Here is a 21,190-nt window from a genome sequence, read left to right on the forward strand (position 1 = left end):
CTCTTGACTTGATTATTTATGTGAGACCCAGTTTTGAGCTTTAAGAGTCCTCTGTAATAAGATATGAAACTAATGAAATAGGAGTAAGAATTTATTTACTATAGCCTTCTGAAAACAAAACTGCATTTTGTTCTTCCATTTTTGTCTTCCAGATCTTTATTCTGAAACGTCACAGGGAACAGAATTTAGCTTCTCAAAAAACTTTCCACATTTAAAATATGCTGAACTAATTTGGAGGGGCACAGAGAGAGATAGATTTGCAGATACTACATGGACTGCACACTCTCTTGTTTTTTGACTGGAAGTGCTTTTTGAGAGTGTACAAGTGCTAGTGTCTCCTGTCTGGCAGAGAGGAGGTCCTTTGTGTGAGCTGATCACTAACAAGCTCCTCAAATATGTTGTGGCTTTCAGTTCAGGGCAGTGAACTGCTTTTAGAAAAGGGCAGACCGTGTAAGCTGAAACCTGCCATACCCCACACCAAAGGCAAATGAATCCATGCTGCAAACTGCACAGGCTCAGTTTCAGTTTGTCGTCTCCAGTTTCACCTCAGCGACTTTTTCTCCCAAAATATAAAGTGACTAACATGAAATCTAGTGTGACTAAAGGTCTGGGAGTGGCTCAGATCAGGAGCTACAGATGAACATGCTGGCGTGGGTCACATACAATGTATTTAAATGGTTCCATTAGGATGAGTAACCAGTACAGAGGTTCGTAGGAGGAATAACAGGAAATTGCAAGTCGGTGCCCTTTGCTATCATCAGAGAAGAGAGGTGCTGAGCCACAGGATTGTTATGCGAGTCCCGGTATGTGCCATCTCAGGAAGCAGCCTACACACTGTAGTCGCATGTTTTTAAAGCTGTTTTCCAGACCAGAGAATGCTAAGAGCTGTTCCATTCATCATTGTCCAGTTGCTTTGCCATATTCCTGGCTGAGACGTGTACCTTTGGTGCCTCTTTTCCCCCACAACACTGTCAGCTCACTTGTTTCCATCTTTCCCTGTTCCCCTTTTTGAAAAGAGCAAGACATTAAGTCCTACTGAAAACACACATTCCCCATTATAAATCAAACAAAATATATTTCCAGTCCTGCAATACTGAGCACAACGATTCATCCGTGGCATGACTCTCCCCCCTGCCAAATGTGACTTGGACATGTACAAGTGTTGTACTTCTCCCCTGCATTGAATAGTTTTACTTGAGAAACAGCACTGTCTTTCAGATGTTCAAGAATAACCATGTCCAAGGTATTTACCGCTAGAGGAGTGCTTTCACATTTTACTAAGGGTGGGGTTTTTTTTGGTGTTTGCTTTTTTTCTAAATGTATGCGCTATCTTGTTTTCCTTTTTAAGACTCTGGTGATGGGATTTGTGAGCAGTTGTCTGGTGGGAATGGCGTTGGAAGCCGTTTCTCTGTGAGGCTGTTGTAAGGATTTCAAGCCTCAGAAGGGCCAAATACGCTGCTGCAGGTGCATCCTGACACGCTGCAGTGCTGCTGCTTTGTTTCTAAACGAGGGTGGGTGCACGGCAGAGATGCGACACGATATACTTTTAACAGCACCTCAGTTCTGCAAAGCACCTCGACATCCTTGAGCACGTGAGGCATCGTACGTTTATAATTAAAGGAAACCCCCATGCTCGTGCTTGTGGGTACCTGGCATTTCTGCCGTTACAAGCGATTTTACAGGGGAGAGGCGAGCCTGCTTCTCTCGGGGTAAGGCGGCTAGCAGCGTGGGGCGGGATTCTCCCGTGATTCCCCGTTCCTGCCCGCACCCGCTGCCCACCGCCCCGCCGCCGCCCCCATCCCGGCCAGCAGCCGCGGCGCCGCCGCTGACACGGCCCCGGCGCCCCCCCCCGCGCTGGCGCTGCGTGGTGCCGCGGCACTACGGCGCCCCCTGGCGGGCACGGCGCACCGGCGCTCGGCGGCGCATGGGGCGAGCCACGGCGGGCAGCGCACGGCGGCCCCGGCGGGGCAGCGCGGCCGCCAGCTCCCCCACGGGCGGGAGCCGCCGGGGGCGAGGGAAGGCGGCGGGCAGACCCCCCGGCGGCCCGGGGGCGCAGGCACAGTCCCCCGGCCCCGGCGCCTTCGATCTGGGGGCGCAGAGCGGGCGCTGGGCCGCCTTCCAGGAGCGGCACCGGCTGAGCTGCGAGGAGGCGGCGCGGCTGCTGCTGGACGCCTAGTGAGTACGGGGCTGGGACGGCGCTGCCCGCAGCTGCCCGGCTGGGCCGCCCGGCCCGGCGGCTCCTTCCCCGGCATCCTCGTTCTCCCGGCAGCGTCGGCACAGCAGGCGCCACGGGCTGCAGGAGAGCTGCAGGGCCTGGGGTGGGGGGCGCACGCACCACCGAGACAGCGGCTTTTCATGCTAAAGCTTCTCGTGTTCTAGGGCTTGCCCCTCAAAAACGCCCTTGGGGCCGCCGTGCGGGATCGGCGAGGCTCAGCTCCGCAATCTCCACCCAGTCCCCGGGCTTCCTCCTGAGCACAGCACAGCACCGCACCGCTGGGCTGCGATCAGTAACTGTCTGGGGGAGTGAAAACAAAAAAGTTTTTCCTTTGCATTTTGCGGTTGACCTCGTGGGGTGATGCTGCCCAGTTGCTGTGGAGGCGGCCTGGGGGAGAGGGAGAAGCACAAGCTCAGAAATCCCTCAATCCTGAAGTTCCTCTGCAGTTACAATACAAAATAAAATGCGTTTCAAATAATATGTAGAATCCACTTCTCTCAGCTTTTCCCAACTTTTAAATGGAGGAGTATTAGTAGTGCTGGAGCAGTTGTAGGAAAATTGTGGGAAAATTCAGTTCCCAGTTCCAAGAGGGTCATCTTGTGATAATACCACTTGTTTTCTGTAGGGTTGTGCACGGCTAATGCCTGGGTCAGCATTTGGACCTGGACTGTGGCAGGGAGCGTATGTTTTGTATTGCATGCGGAATGTACTTTACTTAACTGTTGCTCTTCATTTCTTCCTTCTCACCATTTTAATTAAACCATAGAAGCAATTGCTGCAGAGGACAAAAGCCATTCTCTACCTCATTCTGGCACTTTTTATTAAAATACATCTGAGCGGGTATGTTTTCTGGGGTTCTGCAATTGCTCAAAGCATAACTGAATAATGTAGTTTACGGCCTTATGTTATCTTGGCCCCCAAAACAAAGAAAAAAAAGAAAAAAAAGAAGAAATATGATCACAAAACCTCTCTTGTTTCTCTCTCCAGTGAATACAGAGGTTTGGTCAAACACACAGGAGGCTGTCACTGTGGAGCCGTCCGCTTTGAGGTCTGGGCTTCAGCAGATCTGCATGTTTTTAACTGCAAGTGAGTGGAGTTCTTTGTTCCCTATTCTTATAGATGAATATAAGCTCGTACGCTTTTCCAATCCATACCTTAGAGGTAAAGAAGATGACGTAACTGCAGAACATCCTCTGAGCTGTTCCATAGGGCATAGTCCTAATTATGTTCTAATCTAGTATGTGATCAGTGCTGGTGATTCAGGTACCGATTCTCCAGGCAGGAGTTCAGGTCTCACATCCATGCTCACGCAGTAAATGTCAGGAGAGATCCAATGAATACAGGTGCTCAGCCATCTGCTTTATTTTTCCTCCAAGTGCAGTGTGCTCAAAGCACACCAATCCTTTTTTGGTCTTCTCTGACCACATGTACTTCAGACTACAACATGGTCTGATGTCATTAGTGATCCCCCTTTGCCTGCAACTAGTTTGCTTTTACTTTCTTGTTTGCAAGGTAGTTAAGCTGGCAAAATTGACAAAGTCTGGTCTGAAAGATTAAATGGATTTCTCAGGGCTAAAGTTTGTCCTGTTAGTCTGTTGAATATATGAAGAAAGAATGTCATGGTGTGTTTGGTGTGGGAGAATACCTTATTGGTGTACCTGTGTAGGGTCAGTCTGTTCTATGGGTGTGCTTACCCAAACATGACTGATGCCATGAGTCCAATTCTGCCACTTACCTCTGTGATGCTAACCAGGAGCCATTTTAGCTGTCAGTGGAATTTCTGTTGTCAAGAAGTCCATGCTAGATCTGATTGCTGTACTACAACTTGTCTGCTGTTTCTAGAAAGGTCTGCTTTTTCTTTTACAGTTGCAGCATTTGCACAAAGAAACAGAACCGACACTTCATTGTCCCAGCGTCGCGTTTCAAGCTGCTGAAGGTAGAGCAAGAATGCAGTAAGAGCATGGCCATGAACACGAGCCATATAATCCAGTGTTATCCTCAAACATGCAAGTGGCAGCCAGTTTTCTATCCTGTTTGTCTATGGCTGCTTGGGGGAAATGGCTGAATTTTATGCCATCTGGTGTGGGTGTGTTAGTGCATCTTACTTGCTGAGCCTGACATTAGAGCTCTTGCAGTTGTCACGCTTGACTGTTATGGACACATGTATATACAAAGCACAGTGGTTCAGAAAAGGAGCATGAATGCAGAACTATCTCAAGTAAAGACATGAAGGTGGTATTTAAAATTTTACATTATTTAGCTACAGGCCCATAGAAAGTAACTAATACATATATTAATGTGGAAAACTTACATTGCTTTTCATTTGCTTAGGGTGCTGATAATTTGACAACATACACCTTCAACACACATTGTGCCCAGCACACATTCTGCAAGACCTGTGGTGTACAGAGCTTTTATACTCCTCGTTCTAATCCAGATGGTTATGGTAGGTAGAAAGAGTAAGCTGTGGTAACCAAAGTTAACCACCAAGCAAACCTTGGATAAAGACTCCATTGGATGCTAACATGACAGCAGTGAGCAGCCTGTATCTTAAGAGTTTGTCCCTAAAGTGCTAAACATGTGGAACTGCAGTTTGAACCTGCAGCTCCTCCATAACAAACAGTCTTACCCTATGACATGTGGGTTTCTGCCCATGACTGCTTTCTCATCTAGGCGTCTCAGCCTTACAGCCATAGCTGGGCTGAGCATTTACTGTTCCTCGAGATGCTCCATCCACAGTGGTGCAGGCATCTCCCATGCTTTATCTCTGACAAGCAGGTTTCTATGTATTCTGTCTTTCTTCAGGAATAGCTCCCCATTGTCTGGATGATGGCACTGTGCAGAGCATTATCACAGAGGATATCAATGGCAAGGAATGGGAGAAGGCAGTGAAGGAACATAAGACCATCAAAGACATGTCAAAACCCTGACACACCCCTCCAGCAGCTGAACATGGAGCAGTAGTCTGGGCCTCCCTGGATGACGATTGGCAAAATCAATCTCTACATTACTGTTCTCTGTTCTCTGTTTCTTAAATAAATCTTTCTATGCTGCCTGTCCCATTAATTTGTGACTTTCAGTTTTCAAACTACCTCTGTTCCACAAACTACCCCAGGACTGCTGTTCTGATACTCTGTCCTTAGCTGAGCTCAAGTACCAACACCCCCCCCCCCCATCCCCCCCCCCCCCCCCCCAACTAATCTTTGCTTGTATGAATATTCCCTGTGTTTCAACTCTGGCTTATAAAAATGTGCTGTATGTAAGATAATCTTTTGCATAGGACACAATACTAACTTACAGTTTTTTCTCCATTGACTTCAATTAATTGACCATGGATTTAAAGCCAAATGGGATTTGAAAGAGCTTAGCAGGCTCAAGTTCGGTAAAGCATAGGCTCAAGTTCAGTGAAGTGTAGGCTCAGGTTCAGTAAAGTATTTACACAGGTGCTTTGCTGCATGCAGGAGAGGGGCCACTGAAGTTATTGATGTGATTAAGTACTGTTTTGCCTAAGCCTGGACCTACTCACAGTCTTAAGGCTGAGTAGGCATATGCTTAGGCACTGACTCATGGCCAGGGAGCAGAGTTCAACACCGTTGTACTCTTACAACAAGGGGGACGTACTTCAGTACAACCAGGAGTTCATTTGTTGTCTTGAGGACAAGAATGTGCTTAGGGCAACAGATCGAGATCTGGCAATTTGGGCTCTGATCTTGACTATGCAATCACTGTGTAGATCCAGGAAAGGTGCCTCCTGTAGATGTCAGCCCACATGAATGAGTGCAAAGGCCTACAGAAATGTTGAGTATTGCTGACTTTGCTCCACCATGACCCCAGAGAAACCCAAATCACTAGTAAAATCTCTGTATAGGCTAAGAAATGGAACCACTGAAAGCTGCCTCACTTACCTTTTAATATAAAGGGAGAGGATCTTTAACTCTTGCACTTTTTTTTTACATAGGCGGAACAGCTTTTGCAACATCTCTTACCATTTTTATCTCCACATGTGTTCTATAAAAGACCTGGTTACAGCCTGGGTCTCTTGCACCTCATTCTTACATCCTGTTTTGACTCTTGTGAGCTGATCTCGAGCCCCATGTTCTGAAGCAAAAAGAAATGCTCATGTTTCATGAGGGACACTGTGAAGCTGGAGCTTGCGACATGTATATGAAAGAAGCAGTAGTAGCAGCAAAGATCAGTGCAATCAGAGAAATTTGTATGATTTCTGATGTTTTATTCGTAAGCTTTGGCTTTTCAAAGTTCTGACTAAGACAGGTCTTGTGGTTCTGGTTTTATCTGTGGAGATAGCATGATCTTAGATTTTACAAAAGCAGCAAGAGATAGTTGGCAAGCAGTCCTCACAGCTATATCCTCTTGGGGAAAAATAGTTTGTGCCATTATCTTCTCCAGTGCAGAATATTCCTGCATTTAACTCCTAATTAGGTAATTTCTTACCCTATTTAAGCTTCTACAGTGAGAAAATAGAGTAGCTGTTAAACCCTGTTCATCTCAATATATCAGGAAACAAGATATTCAGAAGGAAGTTCATACAGCCTGTTTTTTGTAGTCTGAAAGAGTGCTACACAAAGAGAATTCTGTCCTCTTGAGCATGTAATGGGTGAATTTTCTTTAGTCCTGGGCCAGGCTTTGCCATTTTTTCACTCATTCTTCTACTCCTGAAGTTGTGAGCGATGTCCCTTCTACAGAAGGCGGAGTGAATTGACCATCATATAACGTGAGAAAAGCATATAGATGTGGCGAAACCAGAGGAGCTGGCTGCGATGACACTGCATGGCTCTCTAGAAGGAAAAATAGTTGAAAAAGCATTACAAGAACCTTCCACACCTAATTTGGGGGCAGTTTCCTAGACCTCCTGTGAAGTTCACTGCCAGTTTGTATGACAGCCTGTTTTCAGTGAGCAGGGAAGAAGCAGGGGGAGGTTGAAGGCTGCCTGCTTTATGGGGCCAAAGGGCAGGGAAAGGCCTGTCTGCCCCTGTGTCGCTGGTGGTGTGCTGCCTAGTGTTCAGAGGGGTCCTGCTAGAAAGGACATTATCAGCTGCAGGTTGGTGCTGTGACAGTTTCTTTGTCACATGTAACTCCTCCTCCATACGTGACCTCACGCCTGGGTGTTCACATGCTAGGGAAGCAGAAACCTGATAGGTGTGCATCTGAGAACACTTTGCATGCTGCTTCCCATCATATATTGCCAACTGAAACAATCTATTTATAGTGCACCAGCTTAAAAAGCTCAGATTTCAGAGACAAAAAATACAACGGAATAACACCACCTTTATCAGAACAGTTTCTATACGAAACTCTTACCATTTAGCAGCCTCAAAAGCAGGAAAGTTCCGTCATTTGTGGATTAACAAGACTGTTTGCTGGGCAAATGTTTTCATGTTACGGAAGGAGATCAAATCAGATTCTGATATAGGGAACTTTGGACTAAATATGAGATATCATTCAGCAAAACAGTTAAAAAAAAACCCCACAGTAGAGAAGGGAACTTGTAGAGAGCTTTGGACTGCAGGTTCACAAGCTGTCTCCATCTTCAGTTAGAGCTAGGGCACTGTTCCTGGCATGCAGTCAAGCCACTTTTTGACAGGCCACTCACATGCTCAGAATATTATGTTAGATCCAGTCTCCTCTGAAATACATCGTACATCCAGGACACAGTGTGTGTCTACTGAAGATCTTTGAGCTGCAGGTACGCTCAGCTCTGTTTTGCTGGCCACACAGCACATGAAGCAACCTGCCTCATCCGTTTATGTTTTAAAAATCCTCAAACATAATTCATCAGTGACATTTATAATCCATGTATATAATTATTTATCAGGTTCTCTGTGGATATGACACTTCTGACTCAAATCTTCACAATGACGACGAGCTATTCAAACAGGTTAAGCTGGTACCGCACATCTCACCCTGGCTCGTTCAGTCTCCTCCTCTGTGAGTACGAAGAGCACATCTCTGGGCAGGAGGCAGGAAAAGGGTACATCCAGGATGGAGATGTACTTCCTGAAGAGATTTACTGATTCAAGCACGAGCACATGGCACCCTAGACAGAGAAAGAGGATAAATATTTCAAAACCACAGTATTCATGTAAGGTACCTATCTCTCCAGGCACAGCAGGTCTTTGCAGGCTCCCCTGTCTTGCTGGCCATGGGGCTCCTTTTTGTGCAAAAGGGGAGCAACTTCTGCTCATGCTTCTACCAGGATCTCTTTGTGCCCAGTGCCTGTGTATGACTGTACTGGTTCTTGTTCTCTATGTGGTGTGTGGAAAGCAAAGCTAGCTCCAAATACCAGAGGGTTTGGGATTTTTTTTGCTTATAATTTAAATTATTCCTATGTAGTTAGACTCAAAGGGAAAAGCACAGATGACTCTCTTAATGCTGGCACTGTATCATATAATGGAAATTTAAAACAGCAGTCTCTGATTCAGCTACAAAAATGAAATTGCCTCTTTCTACTCAATTCTTAGCTACAGAAAAAAATATTCACAAGATTCAGGAATGGCTGTATCAAATATTAACTCAGGCAGCAGTTACACTTTAACAGTGTTCCAGAATTCATTGCTTAGATGTTTGTGATGAAGCAGATGAAGGTAACATATAAAGTCTCTCCTGGTGTGGAATTTTTTTTCTGTTTAAAGAGCCCCTTGAACTCAAAAGTTAATTGCTATTTTTTTTACCATGGCTAAATTGTCTTCACTAATGAGTTCAGAGCTACTGATGGTCCCATTAAGAGCCTGTAGCTCTCAAGGGAGCTGCTTTGGGATTTCTTAGGGCTTGGAAGCTGCTGTGATTATGCTCCACACTTCAGACATTGTATTAAAGTTCGACAGAAGAGGCCAAAGTCACAGTTTACACAGGTGGTCACATACGCAATTAGATTTGCAACAAGATTTTCTTCAGTGTACCCTTAAGCAGTGAAATTATACAAAGGAGACAAAGAACAATGCTGAATTGCTACAGAGCTGCCTCATGGACCATTTTAGTGTGTGAAGCCGGTGCCCACGTCTAATGCTGCTTAAGTTGTTATGTCCTGGGCACAAAGCAAACTGGTGATGCTCAAACACCTCTTGGCCCTAAAAGGTAGGCAGGACTTGTGTACTAAGAGAAAAAATTCTCCAGGACAGGGGCAGAAGCAAACATTTTTTTCCTAAAGGAATAACTACATGAGGTGGGTTTCAGTGAGAGAAATGATGATGCCTCCGCTAGGAGCCTTCTGTGCAGATCTGCTAATGCTTGGGAACCTCATCCCACAAGGAACTGAACAGTCAACCTGCTGCTAACTTCCCTACTAGGGACATTTGGTAAATCCTTCAGTCTAGCCTCTACCAAGCATGAGATAGGAAAGCAAAACTTGTTGCTCTTACGGTGAATGAATTTCCTGGAGACACAAGGGAAGAAGCTCCCCCAGATCTCCAAGGTAGAGCATGGTACATAAGACACCCCACCAGCACCATTCCTTCCCCAGCCAGAGGTCTGTGACACATTGAACTCAGGAGCAAACAGCTTGTGTGGGACGATCCTCCACAAATCCTCTCTCAAGTGATCTGTGTCCCTTGCCTCTTCCCAGTGATGCTAACTCATTTCACTGTGAAGAAAGATCTTGCTTTTATTCCAGCCAAAGCCTGCAATGCCAGGACACGGCAGCCCTGATGGACTCCCTCCAGCACATCTCCAGGATCTTTCAATTAATTTTTCGTCTCTCTCCTTCAAGAGAAGAGAAGGATGTAAAATTTGTTCCAACTTTTCAATGGCCTGTTCCACTCTCAAAGGCAAAACCATTAACTCTTTATTTTAGTATCACAGAGGGCTCCAGGACCGTGCTCCCCCTTCCAGTCCTCTTTCTGTTTTGATCCTGGGACATAACTCCCCAGCAGGGTGGACAGAGCATTCAAAGGAGTTATTTTCTCCTGCTGTGGGCAGCAATGGGCAGGGGTAGAGGCCTCAAGGGAAATCACTGGCACTTCCATCCATCCAAAGGCTGACACGAGTCTGTGCTGTGCCAGGAACGGGAAGGAAAGCTCTCCTGAACCTCCTGGCCATTCGCTCCGGGCCTGCCAGGAGGTGGCGGTGTCCGCCAGCTGCAGAGGGGGCCGGACCCGCAGCCCCTTCCCTGCGGGCAGTGCTGCCCTGGCTGCCCAGGTTAGGATCACTTTGGGCACCCCTCAGCACTGAAGGCTCTCCTGTATTAACTCCGTCAGTACCACGGCCCTACTCCCGCCCTACTACAGCCTCAGCCATCCAACCCTCGCCAGGTCACCGTGCCCGTCCCTGCAGAGCAGCAGCTGTGCAATGCCATCTGGAAGGACCGATGGCTCTGCCAAGCTCCCTGCAGCAGGTCCCTCGGATGTGCGGGACTGCAGGCAGCTGTGTGACCAGCATGGCCTGGGCCACTTCCCGACTGCGAGCCCGAGCCCCGGGCTTGCTCACGGTCCACCTGGACAAATGACAGAGCAGTTACTGTTTAGCTGCCATTACAGCTTGCTATTGCAAAGGATGCTCTACAGCAACAAGTGTCTCGCAGTTACACGCAGGAGTGCCCTGACAGTTCTTTTACTCCCACTGAAGACATTCCTTGTTTCCATGTAGCAAACTTGGAAGCAAACTTGTGATGTGCATGAGCAGGGGAACCACTCTTCCCCCCTTTTCTCTGCAGAGATCCTCTGGGCTGCTCAGCAAGCCCAATCCGTTGGCGGGTAGTTTCAGATAAAAGAATTAGTATGGTGCTGCACTATGGCAACAGCAGAGGAAAAGAGCAGGTATGGATCCCCTTGCTCTTGTAGTCAGCATCTGCCCCGACCACCTGCTTGCTTTTCAGTGCTTACTGGGGAGGACAGGGCTAGAGCAAACATGGGACAACGGGTCTTTCCTTTCCTGGATAGTTGTTAACAGACCCTAGCAATGCCTACTCTAAACGATGGGAAGAGAGGCTTGGTGTAGGGTTACCCACCACTGATGTCTGAAACCTAGGCTGCTCTGTTAACAAAATGTGCTCTACCTTTCCTCATAATTTTTTCCCCTAAGAAATATTAATTCATGCAGCAGTTACACCCTTTTGTTCCCCAAAGCTCAGCAATAAGGGCTCACACTAACTAAGTTATTTCAGTATTGAGCAGTCTGACCTCCTGGGCCCCACCGGTCAAATCAGGCGAAGCAACGGCATTCAAGCCTCACAAAATGAAGGGCACTGTAAGAGTCTTCTGTGTTAGTGACACGACAAGGATCTCTACATGCTGACAGCAAAGGCTGCTCCACATGGGAACGTGAGATGAAATGAAGGAGGGAAGGAATGTACAGTCCAGGGAGAGATGGAAAAGGGTTCAGAGAAACAGGCTGCTCCCTGCCAAGCAGGGTAAGAGTAGTGCTGCCATTGATGAGTCCACTCCTGTGACACCAGCAGGTGAAGCTTTTCAGAGCCTGTTGGGACTGTGACCTGGGCAGGATGGGATTAACAGTGTAATACAACCTCCCTAGGCTGGCAGAAAGGGCAAGATCAATATAGCTAGTGGATTAGGCCTAGAATAGAAGTGCGTGAAGCCTGCAGCCTGTTCGGCTTGGCTTTCCTCTTCCAAATCACTTATGCAGCAAGTATGTTTAGAACGAGAAGATTCTTAGCAGACCTATGTGTGCTAAGGGCTTGCACTGCTCCTGACAGACATTAGTACACCAGTTCTTTTGGAAAAGCACTGGTTGTAGCTGGATGGGGCCAGTAGTAGGGGTGGATGCATATCCAGCAGCTGTCTCAGCTTCTTGAAACAAGCCTATGTGCTTGAGCCTGGGCTGGAGAACTTGATTACAGATTATAAAAAGCCTGTTGTGTTTATGCTGGCTAAAGGCATTAGAAAGCAAAGCAGGATATTTAGGGTGCTCATTTGCATATCACTGAGGCAATGCAAGGCTTAGCTGGCTTTTGCATTTGCAGAGAGATTTTCTGTGGATTCCCTGATCACATGGGCTTACAGAGGTTCACCCACAAATAGTTCCCTCTTACCAACAGGAGAGCAGCACATTTCCATGGCCTCAACATGCCTTTCAGCTCTATCCAGATAGCCTCAATCCCAGCACCACTCTTGTTTCATTAAGCCCCTCTGATGCACAGCCCTGCATGCCTGCCAGATCAAATTATAAATACTGGGAATTTCAATGAGACTGGAACTATATTTGGAAGGGCTTAGCGTAAGCAGCAGCATGGGAGCTCCCCGTTCCTTTGGTGTTTGTAGGTCATGTCAGATGTGATGTAATCAGAGCAGCAAGGCTTTCACAAAGCTTCAGGAGTCTCTTGGTGCTGCTAGAGAAATGGAAATGTTGTCTATACATGGGTCTGTTTCAAACCTGAACCAATCTGAGGCATGGCCCATATTCAGGACCATAGTATACCTAACAAACCTGCACAAACAGCACATGAGGGTGGTTCATCTAGATAAGGCCTGACATCTTGCAGTGACATCTGCCACTGCAGTTCCTTGTTCTTTCTCTGTACTGCACACACCACACACAGAGCTCTTTGCTGCATCCCAAAGCTGAACAAAGCAAAGGTCCTAGGGAAGAAGTTGGCATTAATACTCCTCTTTCGTAGGTGGGAGTCAGAACTCAGTTAAAGGGCATTCTTCCATCTTGGCTCATGCTCTCTTCATCAGATCTTGCTCTGCAACTTGGTGCTAGAAGGGTATTAAAATTGATTTGCTGTGACACATTTAAATCCTACAATGATTCAGGGATTAGCATTAAAGAAACACAGTCTGGGTAACTGCTGAGGGAGCAGGAGGTTGACTGGGTGGGCCTGGTTGAGATGCCTTGCCATGCTCTGTCCTAACAACTGACAGCTTTGTGCTTAAACTAGTTCCATAAAGTTGTCCTTGAGTCAGGCACTGTTTGCTAGAGATAAAGAGTTGCAGATCTACTCTGGGACAGCAGCTAGAAAAGGGGGTCAGGAGCAACCTGCTTTTCTACTTTGCTTCTTCCTTTTCTCTACTTGTATAGAGAGTTTCTCAGATACTTGCTCACCCGTAAAGGTGATAGAAGCCACTCCAACATTTATTGTGCCAGTGCAAATTTCAGACACCTTTCCCATACTGACCACATTCTGAAGGAAACTTACGTAGGTACATGCAACCATTTTTGGCTGAGCTAGTAATGATTTCTAAGGCCCCTGTCACACAACAACAACAAAAAAGGTGGCTTGTAAGTTGTGACCAAAAACTCAGGGACTGAGCTGGGAGACCTGGAAGTAGCAATCCTATTCATGCAAGACAGCAAAAGGTGCAGACCAGACGCTGAATCACATGACTGAGACAGGACAACTCCAAAGGACTGGAAAGTGACTGTAGCTGGTAAAAAACTGCAGGGAGATAAAAGGGCAAGGAAGAGTTCAGCTGCCGGTTTCATTTGCATTGCAAATAGAAATTGAGTTGGGCAGATGAAACCCTGGGCAGAACATTCATGCAAACTATCGCCTAATGCCTGCAGGATCATGGATAACATGACATACCTTCAGGTAACCTCCGCTCTGAATGCAGGTTCCTGTGAATGAAGAGATACATGGGGGTAAATAATGAAGTTAATTCAAATCCTGATTTTACAGGTATAAACCTTGTATGCTAAATCAACCTCTTCTCTTAATATACACATTTACAATGGCTGATCTTATAAGAAAGTTCAGGAGCCAACAGTGGATGCACACGTCAGGCAGTGGTAAGCCTTATTCCCCACACAATTCTGCCATTACTTTCCTCATCCTGGCTGCTGGAACACAGCACAAATAAGCTCCATAAATCCAACTTGCCCTCAAACTTCTCATATTGCACTAAGGGAAACTGCAAGAGGCTGCCAAAGGCTATTCACCTTTGAGAGTCCTGACTCTTTACAGCCTTCTGTCTGCTGACCAGGGGATATTGCCTCAGCAGCAGCTCCTGTTTGAGGACCAGCTTCTTTCTTTCTAACCCATGCTGGCACTGGCTTAGAAAGAAGCTGCTTTGACTTTTGCTCACTAAGACTTTGATCTCTTCCTGACTTTGTCCTGGTAAGTCTCTGTAGCAAAAACGCGTCCCTTTGAAACAGAACGAGGGGACCAGCGCAGGAAATGTGAACATGGTGGTACTTCCATCAAGAATTGTAAGCAAATGACCCTGATATGGTGAAGGCATCATAGGGTACGAGCTTAAATTCCTTTTTAATTCTCTTGGTTTTCCTGCTCTAGCCTGCCGTTCATGGCTTCAGAGCACTTATGCACATCACCATTTGCATCGCCTCCAGATTTGGCCCACTGTAGGGAGGGGAGGAAGCAGGTCTCCAGCAGGTGGCACTCAGGGCTGTCCCATACCCAGCATTGCTGTCCATGAGAAAAAAAATATCCAAACAATGGAACATTTGCCAAAAGGAGAAAGGAAATAAAAAAAAGTTATTTAACCCTGTGTAATATTTAAAGAGATTGTTATCATCTCATAGTGGTGTATTTAATGAAGGACAATGTGACAGTTCATGTGTAAATCAACCAGGATGAAATATGCATTATATGTAAACTGTTATGTTTCTCCAGTCACTTTCAAACTAGGATTATCTCTAGCTATTGGTTAAGTTCAAGGAAAAGGATTAGCTACACAGGTGTAGACAAAATAGGAAGCACGGAGTAATGAATACCCAAAGCAATTCAAAGCAAAAGTCAAGCCAGAAATGCAGGTCATGGCAGAACTCAAACAGCAACCAGAAGACATATGCCTTAACTAGATTCTTCTGCCAATGGTCTCCTCTTCTCCAGAGCCAAAGATCTGCAAGCAATACCATTTTCTACTAAACAATGGCCTTACAATACTGACTTGGCCACCTTCTACCCTGCTACTCAAGTCCCACTGTTTTGACAAAGATTGTTAAATGTTGCCTTGTAAACATCACCAGCAACTTTTCAGGGGCAGTGGGGAGGAGGAAGATTTAAGTATCTCCATTAATGTTTGCTCTGCTCTTCTGCCAGTGGTTTCTTCCCCCACAACTAGAATCTGGCCACCCAAAGAAGTGATTCAGCACTTGGTAAAGCTAGCAGGGTGGGAACTTTTTAAAACAAGCTTGGAGAGATAAAACAGTGGTTGTGAAATTTGGCTAACTATCCAAAGTCCTAGCGTCTGCTCTGGGTGTGCTGCTCTGCCACGGAGGGACCTTCAAAGCTCTAACTGACAGCAAATTGAAGGATGTGAAGAGCTGCTCCAAGAGGGAACTAGTAATAACCATTCCTGGCCACTAGAAACAGAAGCAAGGAGAGATCCAGTTTGTATGGAAATGTTTCAGCAAGAGCAGAGAGCATCTTCAGCAGGGAAGGAAAGTTTGATTCAGCAGCAAATTAAGGAGTTTGTGCTTGTATAAAGGTTCAGGAAGATAGAAACTATTTTGGTTACTGAAAGGTCCTCCAAGGCTGCTGCCAGGCAGACCTGTCACTGATCTGGAAGAACAGGCATGAAGAAACGGATTCTCTCCTCATCCTTTTTTGTCCTGAGCCAAATGCTTCAGTACTCAGCACGGCTCAGTGCAGAGCTATGGGAACGGGCTCCACCCAGCTGTAACGCTGCAGAGGAGTTGCAGCCTTGCTTTGTATTTCTCAGGCAAGAGATGGCAATGAACTGTGGTTGCAGAGAGAGAGAAAGAAACACAGAACTCTACCTCCTGCACACGTTCATAAAACTAGCCAATCCTCTCCCAAATCACTCTTCTCACTCCCATCTCCACCCTGCTGGAGCTGCCTCTGTGGGACACTTCCAAGTAGGGGAGAGGTTGCGGCTCTCTGTTGTTGCCATTTTGGGAATGTTGTTTTATAGATTGGACTTGCTGTGGTTTGGGTGAAATGAAAGAGTTTGGCATAAAATCCTCAAAAAGTCAAACAAACAGGCTCTTTTTCAGGAGCTTTTTCCACGTGTTTTTTTCCAGAGAGACTTTTTATAAATTCTTTTTAAACACAAAGTGATTTAAGGTGTCTTGTTCCTACCCACCCACCAAGTGTCAGAGGCCAGCCGATTACAGGGCACCTCTCAATGCACCCTCTTTATTATGCCCGTGGTAGGTTCAGATCCACATTTGAAGGAAAGTGAGACCCTCTGCAATGAAGAACTTGAAAAGGCTGTGAGATATCTGAAGGCACCCACCATTTCTGCACTGCAAGGACTCAGCACCAGCTCTTACTTCAAGGACCAGCTGCTTTGAAAGCTATTGCTGTCTGTAGCTATCAGCTACCTCTGCTCAGCAGAAAACCTAAAATGGTCCAATAACCCTTACCCTGCAAACTGCAGGACTGAGCTCGCTCCCAAGTTCCCTGTCTTTACTTAGTCTTCCTTAGGAAAAGATGTCAGCAAAGCCAATGGACGAGCTCCTAAGAGGCAACGACCACTGGTATCTTCCCCCGAATGGCAAGAAGGACTAAGTCAGGACAGAGCTGAAACCGGTCTTGGGGAAAACAGAACTCCTCTGGGGTAGAAGCAGGACTGACACCCTGGTGGGTGGATTACAGTTTTGATGATGTACTGTTTGATGAGAAATTGTTCACTGAAATCAATGACTTCACTCTCCAAATAATATCCCGTGCCAAAGGCAAAACCCTTCACTGAACTGACTGTGCTGGCTGTTGTACAGCACTGGGGAAATACAGTTTTTAAGAGCATGGCAAAGAATGGATGTCTTAAAGATGCATTGGGGCTCCATTTAGGATCCTAACCTCTAATCTGCCCAATTAATCTGATGAAACAGATGTGAAGGAGGAAGAACAGCCAGTCTCCTAGGAATCACAGAGACATTAGAAGGATATACTTGCCAGATGTTGAATGTTTGTTATCTGGAATGCCTCCTCCCTCCCTAACCGGACTTTCTGGTTCCATTTCCATGCACCCTGAACTACACCATGCAGCAACACGCAGTTTTGAAAACACTATTCAGGCACTCAGTACTCACTTGCATTGCAGTGGCAAAAGATGGTTCTGCCAGTCAGAAAAAAAGGTGGTGATTCAGAGATCTTCCAGTTGACAGAGCTGCTTTGCAGCTCTGTGCTTTGGTCCCTGCACTGTCTGGGAGAGGAATGTGCAGTGTCACTGCTCCAGTCACACTGCTAGCAGCCTAATGACGCTGGGAAGGACATTCCTTGAGGCTGTTTCTTTGGAAAAAAACTGCTTTAGGGGGGAATCCCTGCAATGCTGGTGCCCTGTGCTCCACTTTATCCTAATGGCTCTCACTAGTATCAGGGAAGGGCACTGGGATGAATTAACTTAGTCAAATTAAGGCAGGCGGGAGCAGGGGTGAAGGAAGGAGATAAAATCTAGGACAACATACCCAGCCGTGGGATATGTGCCAGGCCTGGGGGAGAGTCCTCTGAGGGGAAGGAACAGTCTCAAAGGGTAAACAGAGGAGGACAATCCTGTCTTGACCTTATGGGGGCAGTCTGGGTGCAATCACAGTCACCACTCATAAGTTCCCCCTGGGATATTTAAGATGAGGAAAACAAAACAGCAGAAGTGAGCTGGACTGTAAAAGGACAGGCTGAAACATAAGATACTGGAACCTGTTATTTCTTCAACGCTCTTCTTTATTTTGCAGGGAACCTAGAAGTCCAGCAGGGGCTAAGTAATCCCAAACATACACACCAATGACACAAGAAATCCTGTTCCGAGATGGAGCAAATAATAACCAGTTTTGAAAAAAGGATTTTCTGGGAAAAGGCAAGGGAAATACAAAACAGCACCCTGCTTTAAAAATATAAATGAGATGTCACTCATTTGAAATGCACGGGCTACAACTGCTGAAAAGGAGTGAGAGATCAGAGTCCCATTCCAGCCCCACACAGTAAGAAGACATCAAATAAAAAATGGTACATGAGATACCATTCACTATCACCAAGCTAATCACACAAAATCTAGCCTCCTCCCTGCTCAACATGCCCTTAAAGACCTAGCCTTGGAAATTCAATACTAGCAGAACTGTGCCTTGTTGGGATGTAATGCAGTTGGTGGTTTTTGAGAACTGTACCCACTGAGTTTGTGGGACAATGCATTGTTCATTGTTTCGATATAGTTAATTGAAACTGGCATTTAATCAGCTCTCCTTTTTCAAGGAGCCTCAGTGCAACCCTTCTGCACAACACTATGTCCCACAGCATTCATAAATGGGGCATCCAATAGTCAGGCTGTGACATGTAAGTGCAACAAGGCATTGGTGGCACTCAAGCTGCATCATAATGGACTCAAAAGTGATAAAGCACCAAGATCCCAAATATTACCTCTGCACAGTCTCATTTACAACCTACCACTGAGCTGGTGAGTGTTAAGAAACATCCTGCAGGACTAAGAGGTGTTTTTCCAAATGGAATTGACGAGAATATGCTCAGCTAATGATTCTTTGATGTAGCTTCTTATATGGCATCACTGATACAAGTTTTATGGATGCAGTTGCTATAACAACGTAATGCACAGTGGTTAAATATAGCAGCTCCTATTTTCCACTCAGTTTGCTCTGCCCTAAGCAGACAAGGACTATTCTTTTCTGTTCTAGCTGGGATGAAATGGATTTGATAGCTTACTAAAGAAAAGAAGTGGTACAGTCCTTCCTCCCCCGCACAAAGACCATTCCTCTCTACCCTAAGCAAGCAAGCAAACAACAAAACCAACCGCCCCTCATTTGCTAGGCTACTGGGCAAGAGGGCTTGTTTAAAATTAAAATGTACAATGACTCATGCAAAACTAAACCACCTCAATATTACATGTGACCTCAGTGCAAACACTGTCATTTTGAAGCGCAGGAAAGAGAAGTTCTCAAATATTCCTGTCACGTAGTATTTACCATGCCTATTTCTGTAGCACCTAGTGACCAGCCAAATGCTGAGAGGGGAGTAAAGTGACCTCAATGTCACTCAAGATCTGCTCTTCCTCCTGATGTGTGTAAAGGATCCAGCCTCTCTTGGTCACAGGGAAAGTTCCTATTCTGGGGGATAAGAGAATGATGTTGCCAAATCAAGGTGACAGGGAAAGAAGCAGAGCTACAGAGGACTGCTTCCAAATCTCCCTTCTCTTCTACAGTGGGATTTTCTTGGGTTTGGGTTGGGTTTTTTTTTTCAGTCTGGAAGCCAGAACTGAAATACTCCCAGGGGAGACTGAAATTAAATAGCAATTTGTGTTCCTCTCCCATCCTGTTTTTTCTTATTTTTCCCTTGCAGAAGAACAAATCCACCCTCAAACCTTGGCATTTCACAGTTCCTCCCAGATCTGAAGCCTAGACACAAAGCAGCAGCTGGGCTCCCTGCAAGCTGTCAGGAGGAAGGCTGCTGCAAGGGGAAGGGCACATTTCTTCTGAATAGTTCCTGCTCCTTTGAACATAACCTCTGTTCCAGACACTAGAAAGAATATTTATGCCCTTAGCAGATAATACTGAGCATCTGCTCAGCTATGACCATTTCCTGAACTGTTTTGTTCCTTGAAGCTCTTCAGTAATTTGTACATCCTGAAGCAAAAAGTTGTGGGATGGGTCACACAGCCTGTTCTACCCCTGCTTTTGCAGAAAATAATCTCTTAGGTAGTGGGCACAAGTCTGTCTCCCACAGACTGGGAGCACCCAAAAGAGCTGAGGATCACTGCACCAGCCCTCTGCTTCATCCTTTCCACTTACAGCCACACTGGAGGCAGAACCCTGCAGACCTTGTTTCAAGATGGTTAATAAACACATTGCACATGATACCTGGAGGGAAGGGTTCATTTGCCTTTTTCTTGCCATGCAGCACTGGGGCCCCTGGGGCAGCAACCACTGTTTTGCAAAGCTCTGCTGGCAGGGATGGGAGTGAGAAGCCTCAGCATACGCTCCTAGCGTTGCCTGTACTAGCCGATATGTGAGAACTCATCAGGGCACTGAAAATCAGGAGAGATACAGTCACGCTCTACTTCCTCCATGGCACAAACTGAAAAATAATGAGGACAAGCAAGCCACTAAAAATAAACTTAACCTTTCAGCCGCCACAGCATCACTCCTGCCACATGCAGATGACTGGGCCACCATGCTTATTTCTGCTGATTCAGGACTGGAAGAGAGACAAGACGTAAACCAGCCCTTAGTTAATGAGACCTGCTTATACTCTGGTATCCCTATCAGCATGTATCTCATCAGGCCAAGACAATGTTCTGCTGTAGGCTAAGGATAATGCAAAGGTCTGAGTTCAAGGGGCTTGCAGATAACCAATACTTCCTAGTAAGGTACTCCAAGACAAGAAGAGGGTTAACATCCCCACTGCACACACAGGAAATCTAAAGCACCGAGGTGGGAAAGTGATGTCTGCACAGCCACAAAATGAGACAACAGTAGAGTTGTGATCAAAATAGAGTTTTCCTTAACTTTTTCATACATAATTCAGCTGCTAGCTTGGTTCTCCCTGTACCTTTTCAGGATGTAGGGAGACACCTAACAATCTGCCCTCCATTCCTATTTGCAGGACATACAGTGGCTGACTGAGCAAACAGAGGTCCAGGCAGCTGGAAGCTCTAGTCCCTCTGTGCCAATGGTGTGAGCATCAGTCATCAACCTCTGTTCCTCACTCACTCCTCAAATAACACTGTGCAGTGGAAATAACACTGGAAAGCATCTCCCCACTTAGCCCAAACAAACATACTGTTGGCTTTCGCTCCACCCCCTTTCTTTCTGTTAGACTATTTCAGAAGTTGCTGGGAAAAGCCATGATCCCCTCTAACACTGACTTCCAGCCATCAGAGAGCATCAAAGCCTTTCAACATCTTCCCAGAGATGCTCAGTATGTCACAGCACAGCTTCCATGGCACTGCAGCTTTCTCTAGGCAAGTGAGAAAGGCAAACCACTGTGATGCTGCTAGCAAGGAGAGTCAGAGAATTGCACAAATGATTCAGAAAACAAATGGGTGCTAAAAATACAAGATATACTTGCAAAGAATTCTTCTCATGCCTGGAAAAGGCAGGGGCAGCTCTGGAGGAGAGATCTCTAGGACACAA

At 46.2% G+C, this 21,190-nt stretch overlaps 2 protein-coding genes across 3 annotated transcripts in view; one reads left to right on the forward strand and one right to left on the reverse strand.

The window, feature by feature from the left end:
* The first annotated feature begins 1,872 nt into the window (after nt 1–1,872).
* CENPV (centromere protein V) lies at nt 1,873–5,281 on the forward strand. The gene is made up of 5 exons (XM_056331540.1): nt 1,873–2,175; nt 3,203–3,301; nt 4,082–4,151; nt 4,547–4,661; nt 5,021–5,281. The coding sequence occupies exons 1-5, from the start codon at nt 1,925–1,927 to the stop codon at nt 5,143–5,145; spliced, it is 660 nt and encodes a 219-aa protein (XP_056187515.1). The 5' UTR covers nt 1,873–1,924; the 3' UTR covers nt 5,146–5,281.
* Nucleotides 5,282–6,425: 1,144 nt separating this feature from the next.
* Nucleotides 6,426–21,190, reverse strand: part of PIGL (phosphatidylinositol glycan anchor biosynthesis class L) — a 62,034-nt gene continuing 47,269 nt past the window's right edge. Inside the window, exons 5-7 of one of the 2 annotated variants that reach the window (XM_056331523.1) lie at nt 13,713–13,744; nt 8,137–8,270; nt 6,426–7,011 (exon numbers count right to left, since the gene is read on the reverse strand). In XM_056331523.1, the coding sequence (XP_056187498.1) occupies nt 6,913–7,011; nt 8,137–8,270; nt 13,713–13,744 (265 nt within the window). In that variant the 3' untranslated portion in view covers nt 6,426–6,912. Of the gene's footprint in view, nt 7,012–8,136; nt 8,271–13,712; nt 13,745–14,458; nt 14,553–21,190 lie in introns of those variants that run through there. The other variant, XM_056331529.1, reaches the window with a different exon arrangement.

Source organism: Falco biarmicus, chromosome 1 (genome assembly GCF_023638135.1).
Source record: "Falco biarmicus isolate bFalBia1 chromosome 1, bFalBia1.pri, whole genome shotgun sequence".
In the NCBI taxonomy this organism is placed as follows: domain Eukaryota; kingdom Metazoa; phylum Chordata; class Aves; order Falconiformes; family Falconidae; genus Falco; species Falco biarmicus.